Source organism: Salpingoeca rosetta (genome assembly GCF_000188695.1).
Source record: "Salpingoeca rosetta unplaced genomic scaffold supercont1.7, whole genome shotgun sequence".
Classification (NCBI taxonomy): domain Eukaryota; class Choanoflagellata; order Craspedida; family Salpingoecidae; genus Salpingoeca; species Salpingoeca rosetta.
In genome coordinates, this window is record NW_004754927.1 from 572693 (window position 1) to 592692 (window position 20000).

The following is a 20000-nucleotide window of genomic DNA, read 5'->3' on the forward strand; positions in this document are numbered from 1 at the left end:
CCCGCTCGCTGCTACAGCAAAAGACACACACAGACACACACGCAGACACACAGACGCACACACAGACACACAGACACACAAACGCACACACACACGAACACACTGTGTCGTTAAGCAGCGACCCAAAGTGGAGACATCAAGAGCAGGCCACGTACAGCATGGTCCATGATTTTGCCGTAAGGTACAGCGTGGTCCATGATTTTGCCGTAAGTTCCAACGAGCGTCTCGGAGTAGAAGGGTGTGTCGCCGCAGAGCATCTCGTACATGCAGACGCCCAGCGACCACCAGTCAACCTCCCGCCCGTATTTGCCCTTGCCCTCCATCGACATGAGAATCTCCGGGGAAATGTAGTCGGGCGTGCCAACAGCGACCTGGCTGTCAACCTGCGCAGGGCGCGAAAGAAAGAGGGGGGGGGGCGCGGCGCGCGCGCTTGTGTGTGTGTGTGTGTGTGTGTGTGTGTGTGTGTGTGTGTACGTGTGTGTGTGTGTGTGTGGACGTACCAGCCCGTTGTCGTCGAGTTTAACACAGGACGTACCAGCCCGTTGTCGTCGAGTTTAACACAGGAACCAAAGTCCGCCAGGCGAATGTGCCCGTTCTTTGACAGCACGATGTTGTCTGGTTTGATGTCACTGCACAGCGCAACGGCGCGCATGTGTCAAAAGCGTGAGTGCCAGCCAAAAGCGAAAGGCTGTTCAATGGATCAACCCCAAAGCAACAGACAACCCATCTTTCCGTCACACACACATATACACAACACGAAGCGGGAGGGGTGGGCGTACCGGTGGACGTATCCGAGGCGGTGGAGAGAGTCGATGGCGAGAATGACCTCCGCGGCGTAGAAGCGGACCATGTCCTCCTCCATCCGGTCCTGCACACACACACACATAAAATCATGGATGTGAACACACGCACACGCACACGCACACGCACACGCATACACGCAGATGAAGAGAAAACACGTCATTACACACGCGGCGCCATGTGGGACGGAAGCAGTGCAGAGCGGGTTTGGCGCACCTCAAACTTGCTGAGGAGCGTGAGAATATCACCGCCAGAATAATACTCCATCACAAGATACAAGTTGTCCTCGTCCTGCAATAAGCAGGCAAGCAGTGCACATGGCACGCATGGCGGTGAGATGGGCACGCGTGAGAGAGAGAGAGAGAGAGAGAGAGAGAGACAGACAGACAGAGAGAGAGAGACAGAGAGAGAGAGAGAGACAGAGAGAGAGAGACAGAGAGAGAGAGAGAGAGAGAGAGAGTGTGTGTGTGTGTGTGTGTGGAAAAGAAGTTGCGATAATTAATTCGGTAATGTGAGGGGTGCAAGCTTCGGTTGCATCACTTCCTCCAGCCTTCATCTCACCTGAAAGGCAAAGTGGAGCTGCGTGATCCACTTGCGGTCTCCAAACACAAGCACGTCGCGCTCCTCCATGAAGCACGCAGTCTGTGTACACACACACACACACACATGCACAAGGGGATGAGGCGGTGTAGGTCATGGGGACACACATCAGTCAAGACATTTGGTGATGGCAAGCAAAACGTGTCAAGGACTGCTGGAGGCAGGTGCACAAACAAAACAGGCAGCATAATAGGCAAACAGGCACGTGTTCCATGCTACCACATCACGCCCCTCCCCACCAAACACACACACGCACACACACGACCAACAAACCTCCTTGCGCTTGAGCATTTCCCACTTGTTGAGGATCTTCATTGCGTACACCTTCTTCGACACCTTGTGCCGCACCACCTGCACCTCTCCAAAGGCCCCGCGCCCAATGATCTTCAACGTGTCAAAGTCCTTGCGAGTGACCAGCACTTGCTGCGCGGCTTTCACGCCATCTTCATCTGCAGGATGTGTGTGTGTGTGTTACGGACACAGGGCAACACGGTGGAGTCAGCACAGTCAGGCCAAGAGCAGGAGCACACCCGAGACAGACAGACACACCCACACACCCACACACCCACACACCCACGCACACACGCACACACTCTCTGCCTTGCTCCGTCCAAGTTGTTATTGCAAGCAAAAAACAAACACATAACCACACACGTTGGGTGACAAAGTCGTGGATGTTCTTCTCCTTGCGAAGCTGCGGCGCCTTGAGTTCCTGATGCACGGCCAAGAATGTGTCAAACAGCAGCTCATAGGGTAGAATCTCCTGCATCTTCGACTGCACGGGGTCATCTGGCGGCCTGCGGCGCAGCGACTCCGACCTCGATGTCGGCGTCGTGTCCATGGTGCTGCTGATCCCGGCACGTAGCGAGCGTATTGATACGGAACGATGCCTTTATGGGGACTCTTGTTGCTGTAGCTGTTGATGTTGTGTCAAGTGCGAAATTGAATCCAAGATCAGCCTATGAGCCGTGTCTTTCGTCGCCAGTCGCTCAAACTACAAGCTGCTGGGTATTGTCGTAGTTGCCACTGCTGCTGCTGCTGCGGCCGTCGGTGAAGCACGTTCTTTGATCCTCTCTCTCAGGGATGCGGTGTGTGCTGTTGATATGAGGTTTGTGAGGTTTTATGCGATGACATAGCATGTGTGTGTGCACGTGTATATTTGTGTGTGGCGCGTGTGAGGTGTGTTGTTGTTCGTGAGCTGGTGAGTTGGCGTGGGTAAACGTTGGTCAGAGCTGTAGCAAGGTGTGTCAACAAATGCGAAATCGCCCCCCCCCCCACACACACGACCAAGCCAGCTCGCTTGCTTGCTTGTCGCCTTGGACGATGTGACAGTAACGACACTCAAAAGACGCTGCACACCAAGTGATTCCTTCCACACACACACACACGATTGTGCATCCACACATCATCATCATCATCACCACCATCATCATCACCACCATCATCATCACCATCATCATCATCACCACCATCATCATCAGAACCAGGTCAGCACGCAGATCCCCCCGTCCCAACAAACCCACAAACAACAAGGACAAAGACAACAACAAAGGATGTCCTCCAGTGCATGTGTCTTTGTGGTTTCTTTCCCCGCCACTCGTCATTCGTTTCCCCGCATCCCCCGCATGCACCACGGCCCAGCACCATCCTATCCCCCCAAGTCCTCGCACACCACACCAACCAAACACAAACGCACACCTCGCTCACCTCTCGTCTTCTTCGCCGTCAACCGTTCCTGCTTGCTTGCTTGTTGTGCTGGGGAAAAATGTCAGAAATTTGGATGGAGATTTCCACCAAAATCACTGCTGGGCTATTTGTACTTTTAATAGGCCAGTTGAAACAACGTGGTCGGTCAAGCAAAGACTGAGGAGAGGGCGCAAGAGTGCGGCGAGCAGAGAGAACGCACCAAGCGAGCGAGCAAGCGAGCGACACCACCAGCAACCACACACCACACCACGGCTCACGCCTGCACCACGGCCATTCCGCAACCTTTGTCCCCTGCCTGTCACTTACACACCGCAGTGGGCGCCTGTTGATGTCCCCAAGGCACGGCCTCTGGACCAGGGACAATGCGTCGTTGTGCGGGTGACTTGTCGTCGTGGGCTGCCTGTCGCCGCCACCTGCACCACTTGCAGCTCCGCCGCAGCACACAGCCCCATCGCAGCAACCCTCTCACAACACAGATTGCACGCTGGTCTGCAGCCAGATATAACCACCACAACAGCCACCACAGGCTGCACAACCACCACAGGCTGCACAACCCGCGCGGCTGCCCCCACACTGCCACATGCGCCAGGCAGCACCTCCATGCGAGCAACCTCAGCCCCAGCATACCAGCGAAATTCACGACTACATCCAGAGCATTACGACCAGTCACAGAAAGAATAGGTGCGATAGGACAAGGTTCGGGCACAGCTGCGCAACACATGCAGGCGCATGCATGCGTGCGCAGGGGTGCCCCAGCAGCGCTCCCAGCAGCATCTGTCGTCAGCGGGCACAGCAGGCACCTCCACTCTACTTCGCTGTTGGCTGTACAGCGCACAGCCTTGCTTCCTCTCCATACTGCACAGCTCCGAACGAAGTCATCGCAAGCTGCCACAGCGTCATCAGTTCAGGAACAAGCAAACAAGAAGAGCCACAACAACAACAACTCACCCGCAGGCAACCACACCGCCAACGTTGCTCCTGCAAACGCTGCTGAACAACAACAACAACAACAGCAGCAGCAACAGCAGCAGCAGCAACAGCAGCAGCAATTAGAAACAGCTTCACATCACGTCATGAAACCACTAACTGCAACCATCACACCCACGCAAACAGCACAAACACCATCAACAAAAACACCAGCACCAGCACCAGCACCAGCACCAGCACGTGCTGATGCGCCTGCTTCAAATGCCACCGAGAGTGCCGCGGTCGACGCTGCGATGCAGGACCGAGAGGAGCAGGTGTCGCACCAGGTCCGCCTCATTGCCGAGATGGAGACAAAGGGGCTGCCTGTTGAGCACTATCGCAGCACGTTCCTACAGCAGCACGCAGAACGTGGCGAACCGCAATACTTTACACACTACATGCAGGCAGAGGCCCTTGCCGAAAACGAGGAGTGGCGACGGCTGCTGTTGCAAGCGTACGCGCGTGCCCCGGCATACACGGCCACAGCAGCGCTGCAGCACCTGCGGCAGAGCGGGTTCGAGGTTGACCGCCAATGGACGCACGAGTGCATTGAGGCGTACACAGAGGCCGGCCGCCCGCAGGAGGCGAGCGACCTGCTGCTCAGGCTGCTCGACTACGAGAAGAAGCCGTGGACTGGCGCGCGGCGCCTGTACACGCAGGTCATCTCCCGCCTGTGCAAGGAGGGCGACCCCATCAGCGCCATCGAGGTGGTGCACGCCTTCCTCAAGTACAACGTGCTCATCAACAACCACACCTTTCGCCTCATCATGGACACGCTCGCCACGCGCGGCAAGTACAAGGAGGCGAGCGAATTCTTCAACGCCATGCTGGCCACGGGGCTCGTGCCGCACAGGGGCGTGTACCGTGCGTTTCTCGACGCATACCTCGCTGCAGGGGAGCTGGAGGAGGCAGCTCGCCTGGTGGATATTATGGCGCGAAGCGGTGTTGTCGACGACTGGGAGCACGCGCGCGTGGAGATGTACAACCGCGTGTTCCGCGGCCTCCTCGCCAACGAGTCTGTGAAGAGCGCAAAAGCATATGCCCTCACGGCGCCCAATTTCCGATTCCACATGGACAGCCACTCGTGCAAAGAGGTGGTGCGCTTGTACGAGACGGGTGCGCTGCCGGCCTCAACGGCCCTTGTGCTCTTCCAAACCCTCGGCGCAATCACCCCAGACACGCTCGCCAGCTTGTGCGACCTCGCACAGGCCATGAGCAAGCGCGTCACAGCTCCGACAACAACAGCATCGACAGCAACCGCAGGTACATTGACAGCAATACCAGCAACAACAACAACGACAGCGAGTGCGACTGGTGCTCGTGCGACAGGTGCTCGTGCGGGCACAACAGCCACCGCGGGCGCCGCTGATATTGGAGAGCTCGACTCCCTGCTCACGCTGATTCAGCGCATTCGCTCCTTCCTGCTCACATCCCAGCGCGCAAGCGGTGGCGGCAGCTCCAGTCATGCGAACGTCGCAGACGCCGCTGCTGCTACTGCGCGCGATGCATTTTCCCGCAAGACCGACGCTGCAGTTGGCAAAGACGGAGAAGCAGTGCCCACATCCTCGCCATCATCGTCGTCATCATCATCGTCGTCGTCGTCACAACCCCCAGCTGAACGCCGTGGTGGGGCTCCCGTGCTGGAGCACTTGGGCGATTACACGGCCGATTCGCTGCGCACCGCCGCCGAGCACATGCTTGATGCTGTTGGCCGTGCTACCACGTCGCAAGGGGCAGCAGCTTTAACAGCAGCAACAGCAGGTTCTCTCAAGGTTGACGGTAGTGTTGTGGACGCGCTGCTTGCTGCACTGCACATGCGCGTACAGCGGCAGGAGTGGGTTGAGGCCAAGGCACTGCTCAAGGACGTCTATGCCATCAACACGGACCTGAGCGAGGCGCAACGCTCACATCTAGTGGAGACCCTGAAGCAGGCGCGACAGCAGTGGGCCGCCAGCAAACACCTGCTTGAGGCAGCAAGCGAACATTCACACCCACACCCAACACCAACAACAGGAAAAGGCGCAGCGACAGCCACAACAGAACAAGTAGCAGCAGCAACTCCAGTGACAACGACAGCAACAGCAACAGCGACAGAGACGCATGCCACCCCGACTCCACCTACAACGGTCACATCATCGCCTGTGAGCATGGGCAAGACCGAGGATCTCAAGGCGTTTCTGACAGCATACGACAGCCTCGTCAACCCGCAGTTTGCCATGGCCTCGAAGGAGCTTGAGCTGGCGGCGGCGGTCAAGGAAGGCAGCGTTGATGGCGCGTTTGCCGTCATTGCCGCCATGAAGAGCGCAGATTTGACCGTGAGTCATCGTCACTATGCGCAGGTTGCCTCGCTGGTGGGCAACGATCCAGAGGTGCTTCTCTTCCACTTTCGGCGGCTGAGCCAACGCGGCCTGTCCTTTGCCACGACGGAGGTTGACTGGCTTGTGCGCCACCTGGTGCGCCATGGGCTGCTGGGCCGTGCGCTTGACGTGCCGGCTGCGCTACCCTCATATCGCCCCTCGCACATCATCCTGCGTGAGCTCCTTGTTGCCGCTGCCACCAGTGGCAGCGCCGCTACACCCGCACCAGCAGCTCACAGTGCAGGTTCATCAACCAGTGCCACCAGTACGGCCGCAGTGCCCTCGCCTCCAACTACGCCACCACCACCAACGCCATCACCAACACCGACGACTGCCGCCTCCTTGCTGCCTGCTGCGCTTGAGCTGTACGTGAGCGGCGGCGCGTCCTTCTCGCAGGCGGAGGTGGAGGTGCTTGCAGACCTGTTCAAGCCAGAGGCCCTCGGGGCTGTGGTGGACATTGTCAACAAGGCGTACGCGCTGCAGCCCACGCTGGTTGATGACCGCGCATTTGTGACCCTGGCTGAGCGGCTTGTGGAGGCAGGCCTGACGCAGCATTGCCTGTCACTCGTCGACATGTGTCACAGCATCAACGTTACCCTGCCCCCGCGCGTGTACACGCTGCTTGCGCACCAAGTGCTTGCCCAGCACGGCTGGTCTCGCTTCACGCGGCTGCAAGACAGCATGGCGCATGTCGGTGTGTACTTCAAGCGGGAGGATCGGCAACAGCTGCGCCAGCGCGCCGAGGCTGCATGGAAGGTAACACAACACAAGTCTGCACCGTATCATCAACATGTCTGTATGTGTGTTTCTGTTGTTTGTTTGTTTGTTTGTTTGTTTGTGTGTGTGTGTGTGTGTGTGCGTTTGTTTGTTTGTGCGTGTGTGTGTGTGTTTATGTTTGTTTGCTTGTTTGTGTGTGTGTGCGCGCGCGCGTTTGCTTGTTTGTGTGTGTGTGCGCGCGTTTGTTTGTTTGTGTGGATGTTGTTTTGGGGGCGGAGAGAGAGAGGAGTGCATTTGCTTGTCATCTTGCTTTCCTGCATGACACGCACGCAGGACAGACAACAAACGCAACGTCTCGTTTACACCCACACGCACACACAGACACAATCAATGACACTGTCCCCTTTCGCTCTGCTCTTTGTTTCTTGTTTGCCAAGACTGCATCTTTTCTCTGCTCACCCACATTGCCGCTTTTCCTCGCACGTCTGCGCTGTACAGAAGGATTCAAGTGCCGTTCACCTGCTCAGCTCGAGGGCGGATGTAAAAGGCTTGGTGCAGCGTGCGCTTGACATGACGCTAGACGCGGGGCCACCACACGTGTTCTGCACACGCGCCGTTGCCGAGGACACGTGCTTTGAGCTGATTCGCCAGCGCCAGCACACCACGCTTGCCGAGTTTGTCGCGTACATGGACGCACAGCTGCTGCCCGTGCCGGACAAGGTCATGGCGGCGCTCCTGCACCTTGCACGAGAGGCAAAGGACCCGGCTACGTGCAAATGGGTGGTGACCTTCTGCCACACGCACGGCATGCGCATCCCTGCTGCCTCCGTGCGCCTGATTACAGAGAGCCTGCTCGAACACGGGCAACGCGCAGCGGCGATTGACTATCTCTTCTACAGCATGGACGCCTTTCCGCTCGTGTGCCGGCCGGCAATGATCCAAAGCATCGTGCAGAACGTGCCAGCAAGGACAGCACGCGCCACCCTGCAGCAGGTGACGGAACGGGCACTGGACACCAACTCGGGCAAGGTGCTCAACGCGTTGCTGGACTACCACATTGAGAACGAGCGCCCGGCAGAGGCGGCAGCGCTGTTCACGCAGGTGGTGCAGCAGAAGAAGCACCTCAAGCACAAGCGCGAGTACTTTCGCACGCTCGTCAGCCAGCTCTTGCAGGACGGCGACGGCCAACACGCACACCAGCTGCTGACGACCCTGGCTCCGCTCGGCTTCAACGCAGACAAGGACACGAACCTTGCCCTGCTCTCGTACCACAGCAGCCGCGGCGCCATTGGGGAGGCCGAGGCGCTTCTGCAGGCTGTTGCCGAATCCGGCCACCGTGTCAAGGATGCCATGTACACCACCGTGGTTCTCGGGGCTGTTGGACACCGCGCAATCACGCGTGCAGAGGAGCTGTTTGCGCGCATGCTGGCCGAGGACAGAACAGACCTGCTGCCGTCCATGCTGGCACTTGCGCGGTATTACATGGAGCACGGCGACTACGACGCCGTCAACAAGCTCGCCCAGACACATGTGCTGCTGGGCAAAGTGAAGCAGAGGCCAGAGGAGGAGGCCCAGTTGCAGCGCTTCTTCGAACAGGCGAGCCAGCGCGCTGGTGGGCTCTCGACTGGTGGCGCTGATGGTGCTGCGTCCACCTACTACAGCGACGGCAGTGATGACGATGAAGACTTGCTTGCGTCGCGCACGGACACGAGCAGCGAGGGTGAGCTTGTTGGGGACTCGGCCAGTGCACCTGGTGCAGCGGCAGCAAGTTCCTACGATGAGAGTGATATCCTTGCTGATGGCAGCGACGACGGTGATTTGGAAGGGTTGGTCGTCGCCACTACTGGCGCCACGAGCAACAGTGGCGGCAGTGGCACGGGTGCATTCGACTTGCGCCATTTCTTGTCCTTTGGCGATGAGGACCCTGTCAGCGATGTTGCTGGGCGTGGCCACAACGACCACGGCGGTGAGGAGGAGGTCAGCGCAGTGAAAGCGCCACTCAACAGCGTTCGGGACACGGCATTGGAGCAGGCACAACCACAGCCACAACAACACAACAAGCGGCAGGAACTTACTCAGCTGCACAAGCAGCCTCAAACCACGCATCTTCAGCGCCAATCACAGCAGAAACAACAGCAGAAACAACAGCAGCAACAAGAGAAGCAGCCACAGGGACGACAGCAACAAGCTACATCAATGCAGGGGACTGCTGCTTCCACTGACACGGAGGCTGCTGACACAGAGTCGAGTGATAGTCCCAAGGATGTGGACGTCGCAGCCCGCCTGCGCATGGCGTTGGCACGCGGTGCACACGTGACGCTGGCAACGGAGGAGGACGTGGATGAGGCAATGACGTTGCTTGAGTCGCTTGCACACGCAGGACAGGTGCAGCAGTGCCTCACACTCCGCAATGCACTTCTCCACCCGCTCACCCCTGCGCATGCACCCGCCAGTGCTGGTCGTGCGAGTGCAGGTGGTGTTGGGGAGGGGACGTATGACGATGCCGCCGCCGCCACGCGCGCGTCTTCCGCAGTGGAGCCGCTGCTGTGCCTGGCGTTTGCCGTGGCAGACCAGCCAACAGCAGCGCGCGAGCATGCGCGGCGCGTGGCCCAAACCGATGAGCACCTGGGTGCGGAGTGCCTGCGGGCGACTATTGGCGGGTGTCTGGAGGCCAACAACCCCTGGGCGGCGTATGAGGCGCTGCAGGAGATGGTAGCGAGCGGTGTGGATGTGCGAGCAAGCGACTTTGTTGACGTGTTGGAGGTGAGCATCGAGGCTGGCAACCGCAGAAACGTGGCACGCGTGCTGTCGCTCATGGACACATCGCACGTGCAGCCGAACTTGCGTGTGTACCGGCTGCGTCTTGATGACCTGCTGGCGCGTGGGGACATGAACGCGCTCGCAGTCGTGCTTGAGGAAGCGCTGTCGCACCGCCGCTTCCCGCGCCGCGCCTTCACCAAGTACATTCGCCTCGTGTACGGCGCTGACGACCACGAGGGCGAGGAGCAGCAGCGCGAGCGCAGGCTTGCTGCCGCTGTTGCCGGCGCAGGGAAGGTGGCGGCGGCGCTGTACGCACACGCGCCGCTGCCGCGCAAATTTGAACACAAGGACGCTGTGCGCGCTGCTCGCGTGTTTGCGATGCTGGCCGAGGTGGAGCTGGCCGAGCGGCTGGTGGAGGAGATGGAGGGCCGCGGTGTGGAGACGGGGCCGGCAATCTGGAACGCGCTGTTGCGGGCAGCCGCACGTCGTGACGGTGTGGCGGGTGTGCTAGCGAGCGCGCATGCCATGCACGCCGCAGGGCAGCCCTTTGATGCCGGGTCGTATGCTGCGGTGCTCTCGGCGCTGGTGTCTCCGCACGCCAGCAGCGAGGAGAGCATCTACCCGCCGCCACTGGCATCGTCGCAGCCGCCGCACGCGGGACCGGCAGCAGACAGTGATGAGGAACCTGGTTGGGCTCACAAGCCGCCCCACAGCCACCAACACAGGCGGGTAGTGGCGGCTGTGGCGAGGACGCCTGGCGCCAGCGTGGAGGACGCGCAGTCTCCAGAAAGCGCCGTCAGCACGCTGTGCGGGTTCCTGCAGGTGCTTGAGCGGCCGTTGTCGCTGTCTGCGTTCCACGCCATTCTGGAGAGCTGCGTGCAGCTTGGGCAGCCTGACCTGGCGCAGGCGACGGTGAGCGCCATGCAAGCGCGTGGGGTGCGGCCGAGCGTCCGCAGCTGCGAGCTGCTGATGCGCACACACGAGCGGCACGGCGATCTTCGCGGTGCAGAGCGCGTGTTGGAATCGATGCACAGCTGGGGGCTGCGGCCACCTGTGCCGCTGTTCAGGCGGCTGCTACAGGTGTATGCGTTTGGGGGCCGGCCAGAGGACATCACGCGCGTTGTGGAGCTGATGCAGTCGGAAGGGATTGACCTGAACGAGGACAGCATCAACGCGCTGGTGGCCGCGTACTGTTCGTCGGGCCGCCCACTGCAGGCCAAGACAGTGGCAGACAACCTGGAGGATGCCGGGTACACGGTGACGCACGTGGCATACAGCAACCTGATGAAGGCGTTTGTGCGCGAGCGCCACTTTGACCGGGCGGTGGAGGCCTTTGATCGTGTTGCCGAGAGCGGGCAGCCAAACGCATACAGCTTCCATCTCGCCCTCGTGTTGGCGGAGGCGCTCGGGGACAAGGAGTTGGACAAGCGGGCTCGGGCGCTGCTTGCTGCTGCAAACATGGCTGTTGACCCACGGCTGCTGGCAGCGCTGCGAAGACAGCTGCAGGGACAGCAGCAGCAGCAGCAGCAGCAGCAGTGACAGTAGCAACACTAGGAGCAACGGCAGCGTGTTGGCTGTTGGAGATTTACGTTGATTGGTTCCCTCCCTTGCTTGCTCACTTGTGTGCGGTATCGTTATTGCATTGATGAAACATTTCACTCATCAACCTCAAAGGCCAGGTCACGTGTGTGTATGTTGTGTGTGTATGTGTGTATGCGTGTGTGTGTGCATGCGTGTGTGTGTGCATGCGTGTGTGTTCTGGGGTTCATTGGGTTGGCTTTGGCACTTGTTACTCGCCACCACCAACGCCAGAGCCCGTGATTGTCACGCGTGTGTGGGTTTGTTTAGCTGTGCTCTTGCTGTAGCTGTCATCTGGTGTAGTTGTGATGTTCATTAATATTGAAGCGTGTGTAACATACGCAGGCACATGGAGAAAATGGTGCGGAAGCAAACTGGCAGAGATGCAAGTGCACTCAACGAACAACACGTCTCATGTGTGTGTGTGTGTGTGTGTGTGTAATGGGCGGCCTGGCCACGTCGGCGTTGCTTGTGTGTGGAATCATGAAAGGGGAAGAAAAGCGAAAAGGATCGCAACCGTTCACTATGATCGGGATGCCACTGCAGACGAGAGAGAGAGAGAGAGAGAGAGTGTGTGTGTGTGTATGTGTGTATGAGTGTGCGTGCATGTATGTGAGTGTATGAGTGTATGTGTGTGTGTGTGAATGTGGCCAGAGAGAGAGAGAGTGTGTGTGTGTGTGTGTGTGCGTGTGTGCGCGTGCATGTATGTGAGTGTATGTGTGTGTATGCGTGTGTGTGTGTGTGTGTGGTGTTGCAGCAAAGTTTGATAGTTGGTGATCCGTGCGGCGGTTCATGGTGGTGACACAATGATACAACCAAGCACAAAACAGCACACGTGGATCTCAACTCCACATTCACATACCTCGGATGACCTCTGTGTCGACTTGACGAGGAGTTGCAGATCGCGACGAAAACGCAACAGTGCCGCTGCCGCTGCTGTTTGTGCTCAAGCTGCTCACGCTGGTGTTGACCATGCGTGCAGCAAGGTTCACGCTGTCACCATCGTCGTCGTCATCATCATCACTGCTGATGGGAGCCGGGGTTGCCTGAGCCGACATGGACTGCGGGTGCAGCGGTCGGCGCTCCGCATCGGCGTCGTCCATATCCTCCAGCTCGAGGGACGATGCGTCGTCGTCATCAATGCGCACGCGGTGCTCGCCTTGCTGCTGCTGCTGGTGGTGGTGGTGGTGGTGGTGGTTGTGGTTGTGGTTGTGCGGGGCGTGTGTGCCATTATGCTGGGCCTCCACTGCCTCCACAGCGTTGGCTTTGCAAAGCGGGCAGGTACCGCGGGCCGTGAGCCAGGGATCGATGCACGCAACGTGAAACTGAAATCAGGGCGCACGGTGCAGTGGTGGAGGTGAGAAACAGTCATCGAGACGTACCAACACGCAATGTACATGTGTGCGTCAACGTGTTTGCGCTGGCACACACATCCATGACCTGCCGACTTACTTCGTGTCTGGGTGACGACGACGATGATTGGCGCATTCATCCGCACGCGAATGCATACGCGCACAGAATGACATGTAACATGTGAGGTTTCGACCATACGAAAAGCAAGCACATCCACAGAAAAGGCCACAAACACGACAACAACCAATACGAAACAAACCAAATCACAGAACAGCACAATCACACGCACACACACACGCACATTTTGATGCACGCACACCTTCATACACACATACACATTTTCATGCACACACGCACATTCATGCACACATGAACACAACAGTAGCCAACTCCATACCTGCAGGGTAGACATCGCAGCACGTCACCATCCTCAAACTCTTCAATGCAAATTGCACACACGGGTTCGTCATCATCGTCGTCGTCATTGTTGTTGTTGTTGTTGTTGTTGTTGTCATTCGTGCAGGTGGTGTTGCTGCCGGCATTTGGTGCTGGCGCACATCGACTGTGGCATGACGGTGCCGATGGAGCTGATGCACATGTGGTGGCGGTGGAAGGTGTTGTTGCTGCCGGGCCATCACCATCACTCCGATCCGAACCAGCAGGTGCTGCGGTTGCGGTGCACTCTGGATTGCTCGAGAACCCAGCCGCTGCTGCTGTCGTTGCACAGGCACTTGTCGCCTGCTGCTTTGGTCTGGGTCGACACATACACAAGCGGAACAGGAGATGATGGCGGGAACAGTAAGCGTGCATGAGCGCGCAATCGCGTGAACGGGAAGCAAGCAAACAGCATGAAAGTGAAGGGTTGAGGGGGTTGTGTGGACCGAAGAGGCAGTACAAATGCAGGCATGGCAGCAGATAGCAACGCAAGCGACACGCAATGGTGATCACAAAGTACGCGAAACAGAAGAGCACAGTGTGCAAAGACACAGCAAACAAAAGCAGCAGCAGCCATTATCAGGCATACAAGCACGAACACAGCACAGCACACGGTCCATCAGTCTGCCGCATTACCTGCGGTGGTACGTGCGCGTCTCCATATGTTGGAGGGCCTGTGTTGCGCGGTCGTTGAAGCGGCCCTGCTCAACCACAACCCGCCGGTCAATCTGAATAGTGTTGTGGTGCCGGGGGGGATGGAGATGGAGATGGAGATGGGTGGAGGGGTGAATCGATGGTCGGGGGAATGGAGATGGATGGAGAAGTGTGCATGGCATTGGTGAGTGACGGAAAGAACAATGTGGATCACGCATGCAGCACCATCATGGCACACACACACACACACACACAAAGAGAAAAGCTATTTGCAAGCATTGCGCGTGTGCATACCCTGCGTTGGCAGAAGAGGCGGCGAAGGCCGTGCTGGCAGTAGACGGAGGACATGAACACAAACACGATGCACAGAACGATGAAGATGGCCGTGCGCGTGTAAAATGTCAGGGCCGCAAAGTCAATCGTCTCATACGGCTCAATCTGCACAGAGAGAGAGAGAGGTGTACGTGTGTGTGTGTGTGTGTGTGTTTGTGTGCGTGTGTGCGTGCGTGCGGGTGCGTGTGTGTGTGTGTGTTGTGCGCGTGTGAGTGAGAGTGAGAGAGTAAGAGAGTGAGCGAGAGCGAGCCTGAACGAGTGCGATTGTAAGAAGAGCAGGGTGATTGTGTCATCGTGGCTTGGCCTGAAGCAAACAAGCAGTGCACGTATGGCGTGTCATGACAGGCGAAAATTCATGTGTAGGGCGCACCGTGACGTTGAGGCTGCGGATGTTGACGTCGTTGCTGAGAAGATTGAGGCGTGCAGACACATCAGGGGTGCACGAGACGGAAGGGAACGAGAGCGCCTTGTCCTCGGTGGTCATGAGGATCACGCTCCCGCGCTGGCTGTGCACGTCGCTGATGATCATGCCGGCCATGCCATACGCCCGCGCCACATACGCCTGTTGGGAGGAAGCAAGCAAGGGGGCAGGAGCAGGTGATTGACGAAGGTGAGGAGGGGTACGTGAATATGTCATGTGTGCGTACGCGTGTGTGTGTGTGTGCGTACGCGTGTGTGTGTGTGTCATGTGTGTGTGTGTGTGTGTGTTTTGGGGGGGTGAGTGTCTCATGGGTGTGTGTTGTGTTCAATGTGTGTGTGTGTTTGTTCATGCGTGTGTGTGTGTGTGTGTGTGTGTGTGTGTGTGTGTGTGTGTGTGTGTGTGTGTGTGTGTGTGTGTGTGTGTGTGCAACATCGACACTTGGGGCGCGTGATTCACTTGTACGGAGGGAAACTCAGGCAGACAATTAAACACACACACAACCACACGCACACGCATTCAACTACATGGAGAAGACGGGACCTGTTGGGTGAAGGAGCAGTTGCTTGTGCGGTCAGCGAGCATGAGCTTTGGCCGCGATGGCGGCGGCGGTGGCGTTGTCGGCAATTTACAGCTCTGGCAGTAACAATGACGAGGAAGATGAGGAAGAAGGAGGTAGAAGACGAGTGCGTGTGTGAGAGTGTGCGTGCGTGCGTGCGTGCGTGTGTGTGTGCGTGTGTGTGTGTGTGTGTGTGCGTGTGTGTGTGTGTGTGTGTGTGTGTGTGTGTGTGTGTGTGTGTGTGTGTGTGTGCAAAGGGTTCAGAATACACGTACGTGTGTGAGCTGGCTGTGCAAAGCACGCAAGAATGACGCCACTCACCACGCATGAAACATAAAGCACACCAAACGAACGCACCACCCGGCACACAAGCGCACTAGCCGTCCATGCCCGCCCACCTTCTCCGGGGCGAAGACGACGACTTCGCCGACGATGGGATTGGATGGAGAAAACTTGGCATAGAGTGTGTCTGTGAGTTTCTCGTGGAACACACGACCATCGACGCGGTAGGTGACAGATGTGTCCCCGAGAACAAAAGACGCTGCACTTGTCTCGGTCACAAAGCAGCCCATCAGCGCGAGCATCACTGCAAGGGCAATGGTTGCCATCGTCAGTGCATCACCACCCATGTTGATGATGCTATCCGTAATGCAGCACAAGAAGAACCCTGGTCGCTGGTGTCCTGCAAGCATGCGTGCAGCGCAACGACATGAAATGAATCGATCGATGGTGACTTAAAGCTTGAGCAACACCTGAGACAGATAGAGTGACAGAGATCGACACAGACATCTACAAACAAACACACATGAACAAACACAACCACAAGTGGCATTTGGGGTGCTGTCCATCTCCCCTCCCCCTACACGTGCACACTCACGTACATACACGAGTTAGCATGCAAGCAAGACATGCAAGACATGCAAGCAAACATGTGCGTCTTCAATTACGGTCGATTTGATCTCTGCCTACCTGAACGGATGGAGGAGGACTGACGAGTGGGTGGGTGTGCGGCGTTATGTGCACGCGATGAAGCAGGGAGATCGGCGACTGCGAGTATGTGTGTGTGTGTGAATGACCGCTTGTTGGATGTTGTGACGGTGTTTCCTTTTCCTTGGCGGCGTCCCCGTGTGTGAGCGAAGGGTGCGGTGGTGGCTGCGAGTGCTGACAGGGGTGCTTCGCTGGCAGCAAGAGGGCAGAGTTGAGGAGGACGGGAAAGAACGCAATGTTTGTGTTCCCTGAAGAAAATTCTTTAATACTTTTAACGAAATTCTACCAATGCGGTTGTTCGTGTGTTGTTGTTGTTGAGAAGACGTGGTGCGTGCATTGTTCGCACCACGCGCGTCTCTGACCTTCCCTGCTCCACACGCCCTCTTCCACGTCCATCGTCGACGTCCATCGTCGACGTTATAGTGCCGCCTCTATAGCCACTCTTCTGCTTCCCCCCTCTCTCTCTCCCTCCTGTCATCGCCTGGCTGGAGCTCCACTTCATCCTTCATGCCATTCTTTTACTGCAAGGAAAAAACAAACACAATGAAAGGAATAAACGAACAGACAAAAAGTGCGACGGAGTAGGGACGGTGTGTGTGTGCCGGGGATGTGTAGCTTTGGGTGAGGTGGCTGTTTGCAGCGTGGTAGTGCTGCTGGTGGTGTTAGACGTGGCTGTCACCTGTAGCAGCTGCTGGGTCGGCATCGCCGCTGCTGTGTTCATGGCCACCGTTGCTGGCACTGTTGGAACCGCTTGTGGTCTGGTTCTCCCGAGAATCGCCAGCTGCAGTAGCCATGGGGACGTTACCCGACATGCCTGTGGGATGTGACTGGGGATGCTGGTGCTGCTGGTGCTGTTGGTTTTGCTGGTGCTGCTGGTGCTGGTGCTGTTGGTGTTGCTGCTGGTGCTGCTGGTGCTGGTGCTGTTGGTGTTGCTGCTGTTGCTGTTGGTGTTGCTGCTGTTGGTGTTGCTGGTGCTGCTGGTGGATTGTGTGTGGCATCCAGAATGGTCCCTGCGGCAGCTGCAGTGCCTCCACTTCTGCCCCACCCGACACGCTCGCTGCTGTGGAGGCCGGCACAGGTGTCTCTGCTGACGGTGCTGACGGTGTTGCTTTGGTAGCGGCAGCCAGGGCCGTCGCAGACGCTGCTGTTGACGTTGTAGCCTGGGACGTGACGGTACAGGGCACTGTCAGGGCGATGAGTGGCGTGGCTGCTGGCGTGGCTGTTGTTGGGGCCGTTGCACTCGAAGATGTTGGGGCTGTTGAGGTGTTGGCGGTTGTTGTGGCGGTTGCACTCGACGTTGTTGGCGCTACTGTCGTGGCTACTGTAGCCGTGGGGCTTGTCACAGTGCCTGTTGAGCCTGCTGGCGTTGTAGTTGTTGCTGCAGTCGGTGCTGTTGCAGCTGTGATTGTATCTGTTGTTGAGGCGGATGCTGCCACGGCGGCCCGCGGTGTTGTTGCCGTACCGCCCTGCCCAGGCACGTCCATCAACGTCTACAATCGTGTTGTGTGGGAGGAGACGCAAGAAGCAGGTACGGGTTGGGGTGAGATGGGGTGGCAGGAAGACAAAATGAGCAACCATAGTTTGCCCGCAGAAGCAGGAGGGTTGTACTCGCCCAGGAGAAACAATAACAGGAACACCATACTCATCGAGACACGCACAGACAGAAAGAAAGACACGTCCACACCCACGCGCGCATGAACGGGGGAAGCGATTCACACGCAAGCACGAGCACAAGCACGAGCACGAGCACGAGCACAAGCACAAGCACAAGCACGAGTAGGCACGAGCAAGCACAAGCACACGCACGCACACAGACACACACGTACACACACACACACGCGCACCTGCTTTGGGCCCCGCAGGTATCCTTCGCGAACAAGAAACCGCTGGGTGGCGCGGAGGGCGGCCTTGTAGTCTTTGGGATCGTCGGCCCCATCGTCCGTCTTGTCCACCTTCACCAAGTCATGGCGGCGCAGCAGCACGAGCACGTGCGCAGCCGTCACGTTGTTGGTCTCCCTGTGCTGCTGCTGCACATAGTCGCGGACGAGCTTGCGCACGTCGTCGGTGGCCGGCACGCGCGTCTTGAGCTTTGTCTTCTTGCCTCGCAAGTTGGTTACTTTGAATGGGCCTGCATCCGTCTTTGCCTGAGCTCCCTGCACACTCACATACCACAGAAGCAACGTGGGATGTGCGTGTGAGTATGTGTGAGTGTGTGTGAGTGTGAGAGTGTGTGAGTGTGTGTGTGTGTGTGAGTGAGTGAGTGTGTGTGTGTGAGAGTGAAAGAGAGTGGGTGGTGTGTGTGTGTATTTACATGTTCCGATGTTTGTATATGCTTTTGATTGTATGTCGGTGTGTGTGCGAGTGTGTGCGAGTGTGTGCTGAAGTGTGTGCTGAAGTGCAAAAGGCAGAGTGTATCTTGGTGATTGACGCTCAACCCCACCGTGTCGCCTGGTTTTGCCTGGTCTTGGCCCTTCTGCTCATGCCGGCTGTTCCAGCGAGCGTACGCGTGTCCAACTGTTGCCACACCGTATCTGCGAACCACAGGCAAACGCCACCAAAGGTGCAGTCGCATCACATCAGGTATGGCCAAGCAAGTGAGTGTGCATGAGGGTCGTGCGCAAGACAAGTAAACATCGCAACGGGAAACAGCAGGCACGCACCAAACACTCGCATACATATGAACACATGTGCACACACACACACACGCACACATATGAATACACACGCACACTCGCAACAAACATACACACATACACACATACACCCATCCACACATACACACATACACATGCACATACATGCACACACATGAAACCCACACACGCATATGCGCCCACATCACGCACCCGAGGAGGTCTGCAACGCGCTGCTGGATGTTGGCTGCAGATTCCAGCTTGACACCGGCTTGCCGCTGTGCTGCTTGTTCCACTTTCAGCTGTAAGTACACGTGCACGATGTTCATCAGTTCGCGTTCTGTCAGAGCACTTCGTCCCCGCATATCCTTGAGCTCCTTGAGCTCGCTCTCCAGTTGCTCCACGTCCCGCGCCACAGACGCAGAGCGGCGCGGCCTCTTCGGCAGGGGCTGGTCGTGACCGCTGCTACCGGTTGCTGCCGTTACCGTTGCTGTCGTGGCAGGTGCCACTGGTTGTGCTGGCGGTGCAGGTGTTGGCACAGCGGTAGCCGTTGGCGCTGCTGTTCCGCTCGTTGAGGAGGAAGCGGCGCTTGTTGGCGTCGTGCCTGTTGAAGCGGGTGCCACTGCTGACGCCATGGATGTGCTTGCCATTGGTGTTCCCGTCGCTGGTGCCGCCGTTGCTGGTGTTGGCGTGGCAGTTGCCGGTGGCAGCACCACCGCTGTCTCCTGCTGCACGACACGATCCCCCATCCCTCAGCCTCTCGCCGTTATGGGTGGTGTGTGTGTGTGTGTGTGTGTGTGTGTGTGTGTGTGTGTGTGTGTGTGTGGGTAGTGGGGGTTGCGCTCCTCACGACAGCAGCGAATGCAAAACAGGGAAACACGAAAACAAAACCAAAACAAACGCGCCAGAAGCAACGAGAGTGCCAACAACAAGACGCAAGCAAGACGACGACGCAGCCACTGACACAGCACACAGCGACACACAGCGACACACAACGACACAGCTTCCGACGACAACAACGACAGAAGCGCGGAGCAACAATGGCGATGGCAGCCAAGGCGATCCAGGAGTGGTACAGGCGTGCAGAGGTGCCCACGGTGAAGGGCGGGAGCTTCACGTCAGAGTGGGCAGCCGCTGCCAGC

At 57.8% G+C, this 20000-nt stretch overlaps 6 protein-coding genes across 6 annotated transcripts in view; 2 read left to right on the forward strand and 4 right to left on the reverse strand.

The window, feature by feature from the left end:
* The window catches only part of PTSG_11974 (AGC/DMPK/GEK protein kinase), a gene marked incomplete at its 5' end in the record, with an annotated part of 10268 nt that extends 8026 nt beyond the window's left edge, over window positions 1-2242 (reverse strand). The window contains 7 exons of the mRNA XM_004995690.1: window positions 156-383; window positions 536-629; window positions 780-868; window positions 1018-1092; window positions 1363-1443; window positions 1675-1850; window positions 2056-2242. Coding sequence (XP_004995747.1) covers window positions 156-383; window positions 536-629; window positions 780-868; window positions 1018-1092; window positions 1363-1443; window positions 1675-1850; window positions 2056-2242 — 930 coding nt within the window. The remainder of the gene's footprint in view (window positions 1-155; window positions 384-535; window positions 630-779; window positions 869-1017; window positions 1093-1362; window positions 1444-1674; window positions 1851-2055) is intronic.
* A 2009-nt stretch (window positions 2243-4251) lies between these two features.
* On the forward strand, window positions 4252-11447 carry PTSG_03162 (uncharacterized protein; the record flags this gene model as incomplete). The annotated part of the gene is made up of 2 exons (XM_004995691.1): window positions 4252-7187; window positions 7647-11447. Exons 1-2 carry the CDS (start codon window positions 4329-4331, stop codon window positions 11445-11447), a joined length of 6660 nt encoding a protein of 2219 aa, XP_004995748.1. The 5' UTR covers window positions 4252-4328.
* Window positions 11448-12340: 893 nt separating this feature from the next.
* PTSG_03163 (uncharacterized protein) lies at window positions 12341-13437 on the reverse strand (the record flags this gene model as incomplete). Its single annotated transcript, XM_004995692.1, has 3 exons — window positions 12341-12658; window positions 12772-12811; window positions 13397-13437. The coding sequence occupies 3 exons, from the start codon at window positions 13435-13437 to the stop codon at window positions 12341-12343; spliced, it is 399 nt and encodes a 132-aa protein (XP_004995749.1).
* Window positions 13438-13906: 469 nt separating this feature from the next.
* PTSG_03164 (uncharacterized protein) lies at window positions 13907-15867 on the reverse strand (the record flags this gene model as incomplete). Its single annotated transcript, XM_004995693.1, has 5 exons — window positions 13907-14002; window positions 14223-14366; window positions 14632-14823; window positions 15223-15315; window positions 15637-15867. The coding sequence occupies 5 exons, from the start codon at window positions 15865-15867 to the stop codon at window positions 13907-13909; spliced, it is 756 nt and encodes a 251-aa protein (XP_004995750.1).
* Window positions 15868-16730: 863 nt separating this feature from the next.
* Window positions 16731-19669, reverse strand: PTSG_03165 (uncharacterized protein). Its single transcript, XM_004995694.1, has 4 exons — window positions 19072-19669; window positions 18666-18756; window positions 18070-18378; window positions 16731-17715 (listed from the first exon to the last, which is right to left on the reverse strand). Exons 1-4 carry the CDS (start codon window positions 19605-19607, stop codon window positions 16888-16890), a joined length of 1764 nt encoding a protein of 587 aa, XP_004995751.1. The 5' UTR covers window positions 19608-19669; the 3' UTR covers window positions 16731-16887.
* Window positions 19670-19759: 90 nt separating this feature from the next.
* PTSG_03166 (uncharacterized protein) overlaps window positions 19760-20000 on the forward strand; it is a 5163-nt gene continuing 4922 nt past the window's right edge. The window contains exon 1 of the mRNA XM_004995695.1: window positions 19760-20000. This exon is cut by the window's right edge and continues 446 nt beyond it. Coding sequence (XP_004995752.1) covers window positions 19899-20000 — 102 coding nt within the window. The 5' untranslated portion in view covers window positions 19760-19898.